This window comes from Hemibagrus wyckioides, linkage group LG03, assembly GCF_019097595.1.
Source record: "Hemibagrus wyckioides isolate EC202008001 linkage group LG03, SWU_Hwy_1.0, whole genome shotgun sequence".
NCBI lineage: Eukaryota > Metazoa > Chordata > Actinopteri > Siluriformes > Bagridae > Hemibagrus > Hemibagrus wyckioides.
The window spans coordinates 11,960,160-11,976,968 of record NC_080712.1 but is presented as its reverse complement, the minus strand read 5'-3'; the positions used below and the strand labels follow the sequence as shown (position 1 = coordinate 11,976,968).

Here is a 16,809-nt window from a genome sequence, read left to right as displayed (position 1 = left end):
CAAGTAGAAGTACTGTTCTGGTTGAGATTATAAAACCCAAATAGTAATGTCAATGTTTTCATGTATAAGAAATTATTGTATTAAGCCCACTATTTTAGTCAAGGAAAGGACCTTTGATAACTTGTATTATCATTAAAAATACGCAAATTACAGAAGCCATATGTTCAAGCATTTGTCCTTTTAAAACACACAAAACTGCTATAACTGACAATGAGACAATACATCACTCCTGCATCAGCGCTCTTCTAAATTATTTACCATGCACTCCAGTTTCTCACTGACCTTTGCATCATCGCTATGTTAGACTCAGATGAAATGTGGTTCTCAGTGGGGACACTATCTTTTAACTCGCTCTCCTTTTCCAACATGCTCTGGTCTGTTCCAGTCAATGCCTCAGAAGTGCTTGAGGTCAAAAGGTTAGGAGTTTCAGGCTGTGTCAACGGAGCAAAGCTCAAATCTATGATTTGCTTGGCACTCTCACAGATCTGGCTCTGTATCTCAGGGGTCAATGTAGGAAGGTCGAAGGTAAAGATAGGTGGGCCACTGGAGGCCATGTCTACACTATCCAGGCTGCTGTAAGAGGTTCCCTTGGCCCGGTGAGATTCCATAATGCTCTCAAAGTGTCGGCTGAAAGAGTCAAGGCCATCTGTGGAGATTCTGGTAGGACTTTCCACATTTATAGGAGACTTAAGGGTAGTATGGTTGTCCAATAGGCAGTTCTGGGAACTATAAAAGGAAACAGCAAAAGAAAAGGTTTAGAAAAGAAAAGGACTGTTACATTTATTTCTGGTAAAGTTGAAAATATTTAGACATTTCCGAATCTCACCCTTCAAGCAAACGGTTGAACACCTCATCTCCATCCTGCACAGCTTGCTGTCTCTTCTTGTCACAGTGCATCCTCACACTGGCCCAGCTCACCATCTCTTCATCATGCAGCTGTTCCTCTTCCTCACTTGTTTGCGAACAAAACAGTCCCTCAAAAGCACTGCCACTGCTGGTGCCAGATGTAGCAAGTACACTACGGTTGCTGCTGAATGCAGAGTCCATTTCCTCCTGCTCAGCTAGTATAACTTCGTCGATGTCCGTTTCTCTGTAACACCGCATGGGTACTGCGTCCAGGTCGGTTTCAGAGTATTTGATAGTGCCCCTAATGATGCCAGCCTTAGATCCCAGTGCTGTTGAAAGAGGTGGGTTGACTAGTTCCATGTCCACCTGTTGAACATCATGGCTGGAAGTATTCAGGAACTTGGATATTTGTCTGTCACTGGAATGAGGTGCTGTAAAATCACAAGGAGACTCCATAGAGAAACCACCACAGGGACCAGTGGAGGAGACTGGAAGTTGAGAAAAAATAACTTTATCTAGTAACATAATTCCTCCTGTTAGGAATATCAGCAATTATCTTACACAATGATATATCATGATACATGATTCTCTGTTGTTCTCACCAGTTACTCCATGGTGGTCTTCCAAAGGCTTCCCAAATAGGAATTCCCATTTGGCACGAGCAATCTTTTGACAGTGCAAAGAAGGACCATGCAATACTGATCCACTGTCCAACTAGAACATACAATTAAATAAATTAGTACTGTCCTCAAGTTATTTTTGAAAGCTGGTTAGTCAAGAATTACTTTTTATCCTGTGCTGACAAATAAAAAAGGCATTATAATAGACAGATATACTGTCACACAAATGGGTACAATAATAATGATATCTTACTTGTATGGCTGTGGTCCCTGTGCCACTGCTTCTACGGCTGTTCTGACCGGATGTCACTGGGGAAATGGAGTCTCTCTCAGGATGAATGACCTCTACCAGACTGCCTGTAACTCCACTGGAACTTTGAGACAAAATGCTACTGTGCTCCCCACATGTCAGACTGTCACCTCTTATCTCTTTTTGTGCTGGAGCTATAAAATGGGTCTCTTCACAGGTCAGGACAGTCAAGTCATTTCTGCTGTCTTTGTCCATATCTAAGGGCATGACTAATGAATCTTCAACTTCGGATGAGCTCTCCTTATGTGTGCTCTCCCTGACTCTTGAGAAATGTGGTTCTCTCCAGTGATGTTGAGAGGTTGATTTGACTTGTATGTTAGTGATAGATTGTGTACAGTGTCTCATTATATCTGGACTGTCTCTAAGACCACAGCCATACCCTCCATTATAGTTTCTGTCTTCTTGTCTGGGTATGTTGTTGTCTCCTGTAAACTGGGGCGGTTGGTGTTGATATGAAACAGGACTGTTGTTTCTTGGAATTACTTTTCTCTCTTGTTGTGGTTCTTGGATTGCAGATGTAGATTTTACACCCACTCTGTGCAAGCTAGCACAAAATGCAGGGGACCTGCTTCCTCTGAAGGAGAAATGTGGAGAAGCCCAACCTGAAGAATACCCTGTCTGTGGAGGCTCCTTTTCCCAGTGTTGGTCATGGGCAAAGAGATTGGTCTCTGAGGAAGTTCCTGTGAAAAACTCTTCTGTAGACTGGTGTCTTGACCTTGTAATGTCTGACTTCACAGTTTCTGATAGTGACGGGGTAGGGGAAGATGACTTCCTGTCATCCAAAAGTTTGAACAGTTTTGTGGGTTCTTCTACTATGTTAGCAGGCATTTCAACGCTTGACACAGGTGAGATGCTCTTCTCACCACTCAGTTTGCTGCCACTGGAAGGTGACTGGTTTGATGAAGAGGCTAAACTAAAATTAACCTTGTTGATTTGTCTGGGACTTTGGCTTGCTTTCTGACCTAATGCCTGGTTAGGGGGTGGTTGAGAGATGGCCTTATTTAGTATTTGATGTTGAATAGATGTGGGCCTGCTGGAGGGCAAAATTGGGCTGTGTTTATACCCTTGCCTCAGAGTCTCATCACTCCTCCACACTTGCTGGCTTGGAGATTGGGCATTGGTAGAGCATGACATGGCATAAGGCTGTCTAAAATCACTAGAGAGCTTGTGAGCTGCTAGGGTACTTGGAATACAATGCAGAGGCCTGTGGTGATAAAGATCTACTAGATGTGCATTAACAGGCAGAGTTCTGGCAGTACGTGGCACCACAGGAGATCCAGACCATGAGTGACAGCGGGGCTGTTCTCTGTGTAGAGTGCCATAACTTCTATCAGGACGGTTGGCAGTTGCCAGTTGGCGTCTGAACTGAGGCGAACCAAACTCTTCCAAAGCACGATGGGTAGCATTTCTTGCAATTGAGTTGAACATAGTGCGCTGGAGACTGGGGGAATCCTTTGGATTGATCACTGAGCCTGTTAAGAAATTCTTTGAGTTGGAGTTACAAAACATTTCCTGCCTGTTGTACCCTGCTGGAATGCTGAAATTTTCACTGAAGTGGAATGGGATGGTTTGATCATTCAAAGCTTTTCTGAATGGGTTCTCTGGCTCATTTTGGCACAGCTTGCTATTATGACCACCCACAGACCTGATATTAGCTTTTTCAATATAGCTGTATGTAACAATTGATCGTTTTCCTTCACCCACTTGTCCATAGGACCTTCGAGCACCACTAGGTGTAGATGGGGCAGTAGAATGTCCAAAAGTTCTAGAGTCCCTGCCACAGAATGGCTCATTCTCAGTGGATTGAGTTCGTGTCAGATTGCCTGTACCTCCTTTAAGCTTTGGTTGAAGGGCAGAGAATAGTTGATATGCCTCTTCATGTGGCAAACTTTGTCCATGTTGAGAGGATGTCTGTCCTTCTTTGCCTAGATGGATTTGTAAGCTAGCTGGATGTCTGGATGGAGATTTACTGGCAAAAACGCCTTGTGTGCTGTTGCCCACTTTATGTAGATCTCCCACTGGAGGCACTAATCCATGTGGGGTATTCAGGGATCCATGCTGAGATGGGGGGAAAACATCAGGTCCATGTACCATGAGGGAGTGTGTCCCTTCCATATTTTTCAACTCTATCCCCTCTTCACCAGCCACAGATCTCACCTCCACATACAAGTGAAGAACTTTCCCTGAGTTTTCCATTATCCTTACCTGGAAACTTTATGGAACACTTCTAGTCCTGTAACTACCACATCATTTACACAGGGCAACATTGCTGCTTTGAAGTGGGGTAAGTACTCTTAACACGGATGGTAATGGGAATTCATCACCAATTCATCCAAATGATTTGCCTGAGAAAAAGCAATGCACACAATTAACTACAACAAGTTTTTTGTCACATTATATGTATATTTTTCCAACTTATTGGCTCTAAATATCAAAGTAATTAGTTCATATAATTCCTGCTGAAGCTCAAGGTATCTTTCAGTATGTTCCTGTATGATTACAAAGAGATAACTTTTGGAGTGCGATATTTTAAGATATTAATGAATAGAGCCCATACCCCAGATTATAGTGAAATTGTCAGAACTTTCAGAAAAGGATTGGACATGTTCTTAAAAGGTTAGACTGTAAAGTTACAAAAATATTGTTTCTTCAAAATTCTGAAACCATGAAGTGAAGATTGGATTACGCCACATTGTTCTCAGCTAAATTGATAAATTAAAACTACATTTATTAGTATATAACCAAAGTTTTAAACTTCTAACTACATAAACTGACATAAATTCTAATATACTGTATACTGACATAAGTAACACTTCTATTATAAGAAAATATCTCTTTGTCTTCTTTCATGTTCTACTAACCTCCACCAATAAGGTTTCGGCTTGATGGTATTCTTATCACTTGACCTAGTGAACTAGTATGAGGGATGTAGTTTGTTTTGATTACAATGCACTTTTCTGAGTTGTTCTATAAAAGGATATCAGTTACAAGGAAACATACAGTAACTGTTAGCTGGTGTGACGACCATTTGTACCCTTTACACAGAGCAAACGCAAGAGCCTGGTGTGGATTAGGTACACACTCTCACCGTCTTTTTACGTTGTTTAAATTAATTATGTCTTGCAGAAACAAAATATAAACGAAAAGGTGTCAAAATGAACCATAAAACAAGCTTAACAAACTTAACACAAAGTTAAAACGTGGAAATGGCTATAACGGCTGGGAAAGAACTGCACTGAGAAGTAAACAATATCCCACTTAAACATATTATCTGAATCCACTGACAATCAGTTCCTGCATCTATTTCTTGACAACTGAATTCTACTTTTGTGAGCATTACCATTCGAATGTCTGTTAGGTTACTGTCATTCCAAACTACTAACATTAAACAAACCTAGGATTCAGAGTCTGAGGGTGGTTTCACAGCTAACTTTGGATGTCTGCCATGCTTTATGCAGAACCATTTAGCATGCTCTGGTACACATAACATCAGCCCTTAAGGGAAGAGAGGGAAGGGGAGTATGTCCACTTTAGCAGTGCCCCACACACACATATCCCAATCAGTTTCACATTTTCTTTCATCGATGACATCATTGGGAATATATATATATATTTTTTTAAAAAAAAGGCAATCCAGACATCTCAAATATTAATTCTCAGCACTCCCAAACCAATCATGTTTCCTGTAACTGAATTGCCAAGGTCAACTTTATACTATATTACAAGGTAGGACAAGATAGGACGCATAATGCCAAAAATAACTGCACTCCATCTTGATTACATGACTGTATGGCTCTCTAGCCTGTCTTTGATTTCAGCCTGTCAAAACCTATTGCTGAATCACTGCCATCACATCCTTCTGTTGCTATACTATGGAAAAACATCAACAAACTCATCATATTGGCAACTGCGCATGAGGTCCTTTAAATTTGTAGTTGCAACTCTATCCACTCAGCATGCGCCAAGGTAACAGACTGAAATGGATGCCTTCTTAATTAAGTCACTGGATCAGATTTCTCAGTGAAAAGAGTGTCACGAAGAAACAATACAGCTTTCCTAGCATTATCATTGAACATAATATCTTATCTGTAAAGCACAATGTGGCATTCTCCAAGTTTATTACTTAATAATACCTAACATTTACTGTAAAAACCTTTCCTAAAGGATATTTGGTCCTCCAAAATTATTTTTCCATTTGAACCAACTAAGCAGTTATGGGGATTAAAAACACTAAGAACAATAAGTTATTAGGACAAAGATTTGCCCTAGTTTTAGACTCAAATATCACTCACTTTCATCAATTTATTATCATTATTCATTATTTCATTAATATTTATTAATTTCAACAGACTGCTTATCACTTAACATACCATGTCAGTCTGACCAAACAGATAATAGATCTTATGCACAATAAAAGAGCGTTTCTTCTTCTCTGTAAACACATGCACTCCTTACACACGATTAAGCAGGGCATTACCTACTTTTGCTAATAGGATTCCCCCACCCCCTCTCATCCATTCTGTTACTCATACAGTACGTCATGCAACTTTACCTTATGGCCATTCTCTGCTCCTGTTTCCCTATTAGCCTCTTTCTCAAGAGAAGTGGAAAAAACACACAACTTCAAGGAATTCCAGTGTTCACACAGAGAGTGTGTCTGTGGTGTCTGGCATCCTCCTCTCAAGAAACAGCTCCTGTAGGCTTTGATGGCTCTTCCATACCGGATTAATGCAGCTTAGTTAGACTCCTCTTCCTCCTCCTCCTCCTTCTCCTCCTCCTCCCCTGCAACCTGTCTTAAATCCAGCATTGCTCCTTCCAAGTCTCAGCTGTCGCTCAGGTCTTTAAGGCCCACCCATGGTGCAACAATTAAGCCAATCACTAGAAGAGCTTTTGAGTGTGTGTGTGGTATTAAGCAGCACACTTATCCGCAACAGAATAATAGATGGCAAAAAGTTCACTGTCCCAGAGAGGGCGAACAGGCAAGAAGAAAGATCCTATCATTAGAAAGAGTTAAAGTGGAAAGGCGACATGAGAAACATGATAGTCCACACAGAACGGTGAATCTCATGCAGGTGAGACACACATTTCATCACTTGGGCTCTTAATGTAGTATCAAACCCTACACCTAGTCGGGACAACACTGAATATATATAGTATAATATATATATATATATATATATATATATATATATATATATATAATATACACAGTCTATGGTTCATAATTTGTATTAAATATTAGTGGCACAGTGGTGCATTGAATAGCGCTGCTGCCTCACAGCTCTGCTGAGTCTCTGATTCAGTCCTGTTTTTTCCTTTTGGTTCTTCAGTTTCCTTCCACCTTCAGAAACATGCCAGTGTGTGAACTAGTTAAGCATAATTGTCCCAAATTTGTGTGTGTGTGTGTGATAGGCTGTGATGGACCAGCATCTCATCTAGGGTGTATATGCTCAGGATAGATCTCATGCATTGTTTTTATCATTTATTCTGGTATAGTGTAAGTGTGGAATGGAGGAAAAACAAAACAGATCAGATGCTTTGTCAGAAACTTACCATATTTTAAACCCTCGTAAATATAAACATTCATGTGAGTTCTGTTCGCAAAATCGATTCGTTGCGTTTTCAAAGCGAATCCCAGCGTCTCAATCGATATGACAAACAGAACAGCACACTGCACTATGGCCAACAGCTCAATTAATTCATTGTGAGGCTGCAGTGGAGCGACAGCATCTTGAGTAATCAATAAAAATGTTTTAAATAGCTAAATAAAGTATTATTTCTATTGAAATCTACTGTTAAACTCATTATAGTTTGATGTCAAGATGATGGCCCCTTTCTCCCACTGTCATTGAAGCTATTTGTAAGAGACTGCAGAAGGAGTACGCTGTTATTTAATGAAGTCAGCACACTGGCGCTGTGCCTGGAACCTTCAATAAATAATCTCCCTGGCTTCCTCGAATGGGCTTATACTTAACAATGGTTAGTGCAATGTAAAGGCCTGCTGATGTCTGAGAATATTATCTACATTGCAGATTTCTAGCTCTGCATCAATAAACAATCTACAAGGGATGAAAAATGTGATTCGAAAAACTATTTTGCATTGAAATACAAAATTGCTATTGAACTGTATTTGTCCATAGGACCTCAGGGAGCAGCGTGTCCACCTCACACCTACCAGTTCCCCAGCCTGATCCTGATCTCACGGATGGCTGACTCTAAATAAATCCTGGTGTGTGTGTGTCTGTGTGTGTGTCATGCAATGGACTGGTGTCCCATTTAGAGTGTATTCCTGCCTTGGACCCAGTGTTCTCAGTACAGGCTCTGAATGCACCATGACTCTGAACAGGATAAAGCTTTCAATGGAAATGAATGAAGTATGAGACACTTGATAATACATTACTGACATTAGAATTTTTAGTAGACATATACATTAAGGCAAATGAAGGCTTAATATAAAATTGTTGACTTAACCACCATATAATTTGTAAATCCAAAATCAGCTCTTGTTATTTTTTTGTTGTTCTTCACCCTTTATGCTTTTAATAGGCTATTTCCTCAATCTCAAAATAACAATAACACATCTCAAAACACAGCAACCGAGTATCTCACAGAATATCTCTATATTTAAAAATACTAATTTTTTAAGCTCTCTTCATCTTTCTCTCATACAGTAAAAACACACTCAACTGAAATTTTAGGGCATCAAGCACATTTTGTGTAGTGCATGCCTAATATTACATTTCAATGAAATATGTATGTACGGAGGAAATATAAAATAGTTTGAAACAGAAACATTTTGCACAAAAACTGGCTTCACGTTAGTAGTGCGTTTAACAGCATAATAATTTACATAATAATTCACCAATCAGGCATAACATTATGAGCACTTAGAGTAATAACACTGATTATCTCCTCATCATGGCTCCTGTTAGTGGGTGGGATATATTAGGCAGCAAGTGAACATTTTGTCCTCAAAGGTGATGTGTTAGAAGCAGGAAAAATGGGCGAGCGTAAGGATTTGAGCGAGTTTGATAAGGGGCAAATTGTGATGGCTAGACGACTGGATCAGAGCATCTCCAAAACTGCAGCTCTTGTGGGGTGTTCCCGGTCTGCAGTGGTCAGTATCTATCAAAAGTGGTCCAAGGAAGGAACAGTGGTGACAGGGGGAGCGAAGGCTGGCCCGTGTGATATGATCCAACAGTCGAGCTACTGTTGCTCAGATTGCTGAAGAAGTTAATGCTGGTTCTAATAGAAAGGTGTCAGAATGCACAATGCATGATGGGTCAGGGCTGTTTTGGCAGCAAAACACACAGTATTAGGCAGGTGGTCATAATATTATGCCTGGTCAGTGTATTTTTATTTCACCTAACAGTAGGTATTCAGGAAACCTCCCTGTGCTCATGCCTGTCCAAGGTCATGTTATAAACTACACCAAACTGTAACCAAAGCTCTGCCTGTCTGTCTGCACAAGTGACCCAAGGCTTCACGAGAAAAACATCACATCTCGCGATACTTTTTGGTATTTATGGGTTGCCATGTTGTAGAAAACGAAAACAACTACTGAGTTGGATTTTAAAATTAAGAGGTAAAAACTCTTGTTCTAAAGACTATAGTAAGATTATATGTTGTGTGTTACAAAACAGAAATTAAAAAAGTTTATTATTAGTCTCAGGTTATTTACAAATCCCTGTGTATGAGTTGTTTCGATAGAAACTAAAACAATCATATTAAAATGAATTTATCATTCAAGTACCATGTACTGCTATAGGAAAAATAATGCACACTATCTGACCACACAGATTAGTGACTTCAAATGCGCTGTGGTTTAATAACAATTAACTTGTCTCAAGGACGTTTCACAACATTAGATATAAATATAAACGGATATGCTGCATGAGTATGTATGCAAAGTATGAGCATGCTACTAAATTATAAATTGTAATAATAATAATAATAATAATAATAAGTTTGGACACACCTTTTAATTCAATGTTTTTTGTTTAGGGATTTATTTTCTACATTCTAGAACAATACTGGAGATTTCAAAACTATGAAATAACACACATGGACTTAAGTAATCCATATGTAATGACAACAAAAAACAGTCAGTTGTTATTTTAAGACACGAAGGTCAGGTGTTCTGGAATAGTTCTTGTAAGAACAGTATTGTCAAGTGCATTTGCAAAACCCATCAAGCACCATGATGAAACTGGCTCACATGAAGACCATCCCAGTAAAGCAAGACCAAAACTTACCTCTGCTGCAGAGGAGAAGTTCATTTAGAGTTACCAGCCTCAGAAATCACCAATTAACAGCACCTCAGATTAGAGGCGTTATGAAGGCTTTACAGAGCATCAGTAGCAGACATCTCTCAATATCAACTGTTCAAACGACATTATTGTGTATTTCGGCCGCCTTCAGCATTGTTTTACAATGTAGAAAGAAATAAACATCAGGAAAGACCATGGAATTAGAAGATGTGTCCAAACTTTTGACTGGTAGTGTATATATATATATATATATATATATCTATATCTATATCTATATCTATATCTATATATATATCTATATCTATATCTATATAGATAGATAGATAGATAGATAGATAGATAGATAGAGTGTAGATACAATATATATATATAGATAGATAGATAGATAGATAGATAGATAGATAGATAGATAGATAGATAGATAGATAGATTGTAGTACAAATCACGAATAAAAGACTTCAGTACGTAATGTTAATGGAAAAGTAGTCACATTTCAATATTTTCTTGATTCTTTACTTATGCTTAGAAAAGGGGAATTATATAGAAGAGTCTGGCAACCCGGTTTATGCACTACGGTTGGTAACTGGCTCTTCACTACCTGTAGGGACAGGACAGGCTTCAGACTGTCGAGAAATATACCAGGTAATGTTGAATATATCCTACTAGTCATATATATATATATATGTTTCGGCTTTGCGTTCTATTGTTGTATTAATCAGGTTTAGATACGCGGACACATCGTGTGAGCCGGTGTGAGTCTTGTTTGTTGCAGTATTTGGTGTCCAGTTCCGTCCAGTTTGCTAAGCTAGCGTAAACTAGCTTGAACGCAGGTTAGATAGAGCTAGCAAGCTAACTGCTTCCCGTGCGCACAGAAATATGGCGTGTCTGGATTTTACGGTAACACTCAAAACTTTATCGCACTAGTGGCGTATTTGAGTGAATTGTGGAATTCAGTTAGGTTTAGGTGTTTGTGAGAGCTTTGCTGGGTCACTTTGAATGGAGATGTGGTCACTTTGAATGGAAATGAAAGTTTTCACTGGTCTGTTAGGGTGACGTTAGCTAGTCGAGTTCAGCTAGGCAAACGAAATGAGTCTGGTGCAATGAATAAATAGTAATGTTAATTATACTATTTAAGGCTAGGTGTCACATAAGAGCAACATAAGTACTCCTTACTTGTATGTCTTTGTTCTTAACAGGATAAACCTGCCATATTAACTGTGGATGATTTGTTTCTGTTTAATTTCAGCAGCTGCCCTGAGGTCAGGTATTAAGATGTCTCACAGCGATGAGGGATACGTGGTGCGCATCAGAGGCTTACCCTGGTCATGTACCAAGGAGGAAGTGGCCTCGTTTTTTTCTGGTAAACTCAGTGGTAATTGTGTGAGAGTGTAATTAGTCAAACCCGCTTATCGAAATGACCAGACTCTTCTGATTGTGTCGTTTCCTGTCTTGTAGACTGTGATATTGTAGGGAAAGTCAATGGTGTGTGTTTCACCTTCTCCAAGGAGGGAAGGCCCAGTGGAGAGGCGTTCATCGAGCTAAAAACTGCAGAGGACTTTAAAAAAGCCCTCTCGAAAGATCGCAAGTACATGGGCCATCGATATATTGAAGGTAATAGACACAACATTTCAAGGTTGTTTTGGATGAACACCGATCAGGCATAACATTTAGGCCTAATATTGTGTTTGTTCCCTTTTGCTGCCAAAACAGCCCTGACCCGTCATGCACTGTGTAGTCTGACACCTTTCTATCAGAACCAGCATTAACTTCTTCAGCAATTTAAGCAACAGTAGCTCGTCTGTTGGATCGGATCACATGGGCCAGCCTTCGCTCCCCACGTGAATCAGTGAGCCTTGGCCGTCCATGACCCTGTCACTGGTTCACCACTGTTCCTTCCTTGGACCACTTTTGATACCACTACAGACTGGGAACACCCCACAAGAGCTGCAGTTTTGGAGATGCTCTGATCTAGCCATCACAATTTGGCCCTTGTCAAACTCGCTCAAATCCTTACGCTTGCCCATTTTTCCTGCTTCTAACACATCAACTTTGAGGACAAAATGCCTAATATATCCCACCCACTAACAGGTGCCATGATGAGGAGATAATCAGTGTTATTAACTTCACCTCTCACTGCTCATAATGTTATGCCTGATCGGTGTATATGTTCACAGTAATGAGATAAGTGACACCAAAAAATCTGATTTAATCAGTGTGTTTCCATGCAGTTAATTGACTGATAATCACTATTGGCAATTTTTTTTTTATTAGAATTAGATAATTATAGATTAGATGTTATAAAACTAGAAAAAAAATATTTGCTATTATTCTGTTAATGTTTATAATGCTTCTTATGTCAGCACATATTCACTGAACAGCATGAGTATGAAAGGAATAAAAAATAGCAGGATGTGCCGTTATGGGAAAAATTTAGCCCCAGGGTGGTGTGGTTTCCCGATGTGTCCATTCTCCTTACTGATTAATGCATAACCACACTTTTTTTTAAAAATCAGTTTACAGTTACATGGAACATACACAACACAAGTTCCTGTAATCAATTGTGTTACAACAATTATGACCAGTCATTCTCACCAGCTTCCCCTATTTTCCACTCTATATTCTTGTTAAGAAATTTCAGTTTATCATCTAGTCCGTTTTGGTGGTATTGCACAGCAGCCACATGATTGGCTGATTAGATAACTGCATAAACGTACATAAAATGGACCCAGTGATTTGAGTTTTAGGGGGCATTACTGTCAGAGCTGCAGATATAAAAATAAATAAATGATCAGTCACTTTTGGGAATGTGACAGAAATGAGCTATAATTGAAATGTCTCTCGAATGCTTTTTTCCCTTTTAAACCTGATGACTGATTAAATCTATTTTGTTGCTTACATGACCAATTGAATAACGTGCTAACTGCACAAATCAGACTCCGGGTGGATTATGTGTGTCTGTCAATGCGTTCACTGTGTGTATCACACTTTGCAGTGTTCAAGTCAAATCGCAGTGAAATGGACTGGGTGCTGAAACGCTGCGGCCCGACGGATTACGACAGCAGCAGCGGCTGCATGCTGAGGCTCAGAGGACTGCCTTTTGGCTGCAGTAAGGAGGAGATAGTTCAGTTCTTTTCAGGTATGTTTTCTAATCTAAATAGGTTTTGTTTTGTTGTTTAAGTTCTGTGATTTTTTTTTTTTTTTTTTTTTTTGAGATTACTGTCTTCTTTAAAATCAAAATTTTTTGTTAACATAAGACTCATGCATAGTAAAGATCAACATGTATACCTTATACTTTCCCAAATGTTGATCTTTAATTTGTGACTAACATAGTCTCACTAATAACATACCATGAGTAAATGTCAAATACACTTGACTGTTTAATTTGTACAGAACTGTTAGTGAATGTTTGCTAAGGATTTTTGTTGTGTGATTTTAGGATTGTTTTTAAACTATATGGGATGATTTAAGGGACTAAGTTTGGGGGGACTTTCTTTTCTGCACATGAGAATGTTGCTATTTAACATGTCCCCCTCTGTGGGGTTATTTGTCCTTGGGTTAAAGGGTTGAAAATCGTGCCAAATGGGATTACATTGCCGATGGACTACCAGGGGAGGAGCACAGGGGAAGCCTTCGTGCAGTTTGCCTCAAAGGAGATAGCAGAAAAAGCTCTGGGGAAACACAAGGAAAGAATAGGGCACAGGTGGGGCTGGCAAGACTGGGCTGGGTGATTAATGCTATCTGTAATGTGGGATTGGGGGTCATGCATCTTTATACTTTAGAAAAAGATTGTTATTATAATGTTAAACTTGGCATGTTTCTCATATTGTAACATGGGTGGAAAATGATCTAAGAAGGAATAACCTATATGTTTAGCATTATCTTGTGTGGGGGGGTTTAGGATTGATTTTTAAAGCTTTAAGGCCTGTTCATAGTAAAGTTTTGGAGTGAGAGTAGCACTAGGCCCTTTGTCCCTTCCTCTGATCTGTAAACATCCACTCATTTTTGTTTGCTGAGGTAATTAAATAAATCATGGGTTTTTGGGACATTGACCCACCAAGCTCTCGTCATTTCTGTGAAACAAGTGCAACAGTTCATTTTTTGTGTGTTGCTAATACTCTGCATTTCAACAAACTCAGGTACATAGAGATATTCAAAAGTAGCCGAAATGAAATCCGTGCATACTACGAGGTCCCCCGGCGGATGATGGGACAGAGACCTAGCCCATACGACAGACCGGTTATGGGCCGCGGGGGCTTCTTTGGTCCGGGACCTGGAAGAGGAGGTGCTGTTCTGGACCAGATGCGCAGTGGAAATAGTTACAGTGGTGGTATGTATTCAGTCAGAAACAATGTTTGGTCAAAAGTTCAGTTCAGACCTGGTAAACAGACAATGGCGAATAATTCACCTTGCCATGCTTTAACGTATCATGTTCTTTTATTCATTAATTCCTAACCCAGAGAGGAACTAGTAATGCTAAGTTCACAATATGGTTAAACATTGATCGCTTTGTTTTAGAGCTATTTTACATACAAACTCCATATCAAGGCTTTGAAATGTAACTCAAGTCTGTTCCACAGGTTACGGTGGCTTTGACAATTATAATGGATTTAACAACTACTGCTTCGGTAATGGAATGTTTGAAGAGCGTGCACGAGGAGACCGAGGTGGAAGAGGAGGAATGGGAGGTCATGGCTATGGTGGAGGAGACACAGGCTCGGGCTTTCACAGCGGACACTTTGTGCACATGAGAGGCCTTCCGTTCCGTGCAACAGAGTCGGACATAGCCAATGTAAGACACACCACAATGTCCTATTTGCCTTCAGAACCTTCCTAAAGATTAGTTTGATGTTAAATAAAGTGGCTTTTGTTCCAGTTCTTTGCACCACTGCATCCAATTCGCGTGCACATCGACGTCGGACCCAACGGCAAATCCACAGGGGAGGCAGATGTAGAGTTTGCCACTCATGAAGATGCTGTATCAGCCATGTCGAAGGATAAGAATCATATGCGTATGTGCTTTGTTCCTTATCCTATTCACATTGACCTGATTTGTATATCCAAACTGCAGTTTCAAAGATGGTGCATTTCTTTGCTTATGGTTTTTCCTTGTTATGCCCCCAACAGAACACCGTTACATAGAGCTTTTCTTAAATTCAACCTCCAGTGGAGCATCTGAAATGGGTGAGTGTCACATTTCCACTGCTTAAATGCATTCTCAAAGTATTATATCTTTCTAACAGGCACTTGCATATAATTATTTCCTTTGTTCTATTACAAAAAAAATATGTATATATACACATGGATACCCAGGTCGCGGAGGCGGCAGTTACTATGGCAACTCCGGGGGCATGGGCTCTCGAGGAAGCGGGCCAAGGGGCATGTACTGAAGACACAGATTTACAAGAAAAATTATTTTCACCTGAAAGTTGGAAGGTTTTTCGTTTTGTATAGAGGCGTTTTCGCATATTCATAGAAAATTGAAGCTGAATATTTTCCAGTCAGAGTGGAGTTTAAAGTATAAATGAAGTATATAAATAATTGAATATATAGGTTGAACAGCTACTGTACATTTTGCTTAAAAATTTTATATCTGATTCTTCCGTGTTTGAGTTTTATTCGTGTTGCTTTGTTATTTGTTGTCGTCTCCGAAGCTCTGCAATCTCTAAGGACACTGTGATGGGCTGCCGTCTTTAAGATTTGTAAGCCTTTTTCTCCCCAGCAATGAACATTCTTTGGCTGTTAACTTTTTCCTCTTAGTTAGTTACGTTAACTGCAGAGTTCTCGTTTGAAGTATCGTTGTTCATATAATCATTTGTTGGCCGTTGCATTTAAAACTTCCAAAGTTACAAGGTTTTGTTAGTTTCAAAATAAACGTTTGTTTTGTGTTCAGTCATTGCAAATATGTGAATCTGGGTGAAACTTTTAAAGATTGCTCTATTTAGACATTTCAGGAACCTTTCACTTCTAATCAAATGTAAAGAAATGGCTATTTCAGTCTTTTACACCTATGTTGCAAATGTCTGAAATTAAAGAATGTTTATATTACAATAATGAATCATGATCAGTGAGTGGATTCTCTTTGAAATATCACATTTTATACATTGACTAAATGATCAGCTTGTAAATAGGAAATTTCTTACAATTTGCTAAACCTTATGTAGCTCTTTCAAACTAAGTTGTAGTTGGACTTTGGGAAAACGTGTACTCTCTAAACACAAGTATTTATGGAAGACTATTTAAACAGTGGAACCTCGGCATACGAATGCCCTCCCTTACGACTGTTCACCTTAAGAATGAAAATTTTGCATCGGCATACAAACCAACCTGAATGCCGGCTAAGTTGCGCGTACATCCATGAGCCGTTCAAAACGTGTTTGCGTCAGTGGAAAGCCAAACGAAGCCAACCAGAGCGAGTTTATGAATTGTATTGTATTGTAATAGCTTATTAGTCAGTGAGAGCTTTTTCGAAAGAGTCAACCCACGATACCAACGTTGCTTTTGGGATGCGTTCAAAAGCTAAGTGATTTTTCGCCCATGTTTTAGTTGACAGATTGGTGGTGTGGGTGGTCTGTTCTATTTTTAGTCGAAGCTTGATGGCATGACTTCCTGTGAGGAGCCTCGACATGGAATGCTTGGCTTGGGTCAGTTCTTTGTAAGCAGCCATACAGTTCACATACGCTTCGTATTGATCATATTGGTATTATTTTTGGGTGGCTGGAACGGATTATCCGCATTTACATTATTTCTTATGGGAAAACTCGTT

At 39.5% G+C, this 16,809-nt stretch overlaps 1 protein-coding gene across 2 annotated transcripts; it reads left to right on the top strand.

Moving 5' to 3' along the window:
• The first annotated feature begins 10,602 nt into the window (after positions 1–10,602).
• hnrnph3 (heterogeneous nuclear ribonucleoprotein H3 (2H9)) lies at positions 10,603–16,101 on the top strand. Of its 2 annotated transcripts, none has more exons than XM_058385377.1 (10): positions 10,603–10,688; positions 11,293–11,406; positions 11,502–11,657; positions 13,039–13,182; positions 13,608–13,746; positions 14,183–14,373; positions 14,624–14,835; positions 14,920–15,055; positions 15,171–15,227; positions 15,357–16,101. In XM_058385377.1, the coding sequence occupies exons 2-10, from the start codon at positions 11,319–11,321 to the stop codon at positions 15,431–15,433; spliced, it is 1,200 nt and encodes a 399-aa protein (XP_058241360.1). In that variant the 5' UTR covers positions 10,603–10,688; positions 11,293–11,318; the 3' UTR covers positions 15,434–16,101. The 2 variants fall into 2 exon arrangements, with proteins under 2 accessions (XP_058241360.1, XP_058241361.1); XM_058385378.1 differs by having other exon boundaries at positions 10,620–10,688; positions 11,296–11,406.
• The last annotated feature ends 708 nt before the right edge of the window (positions 16,102–16,809 follow it).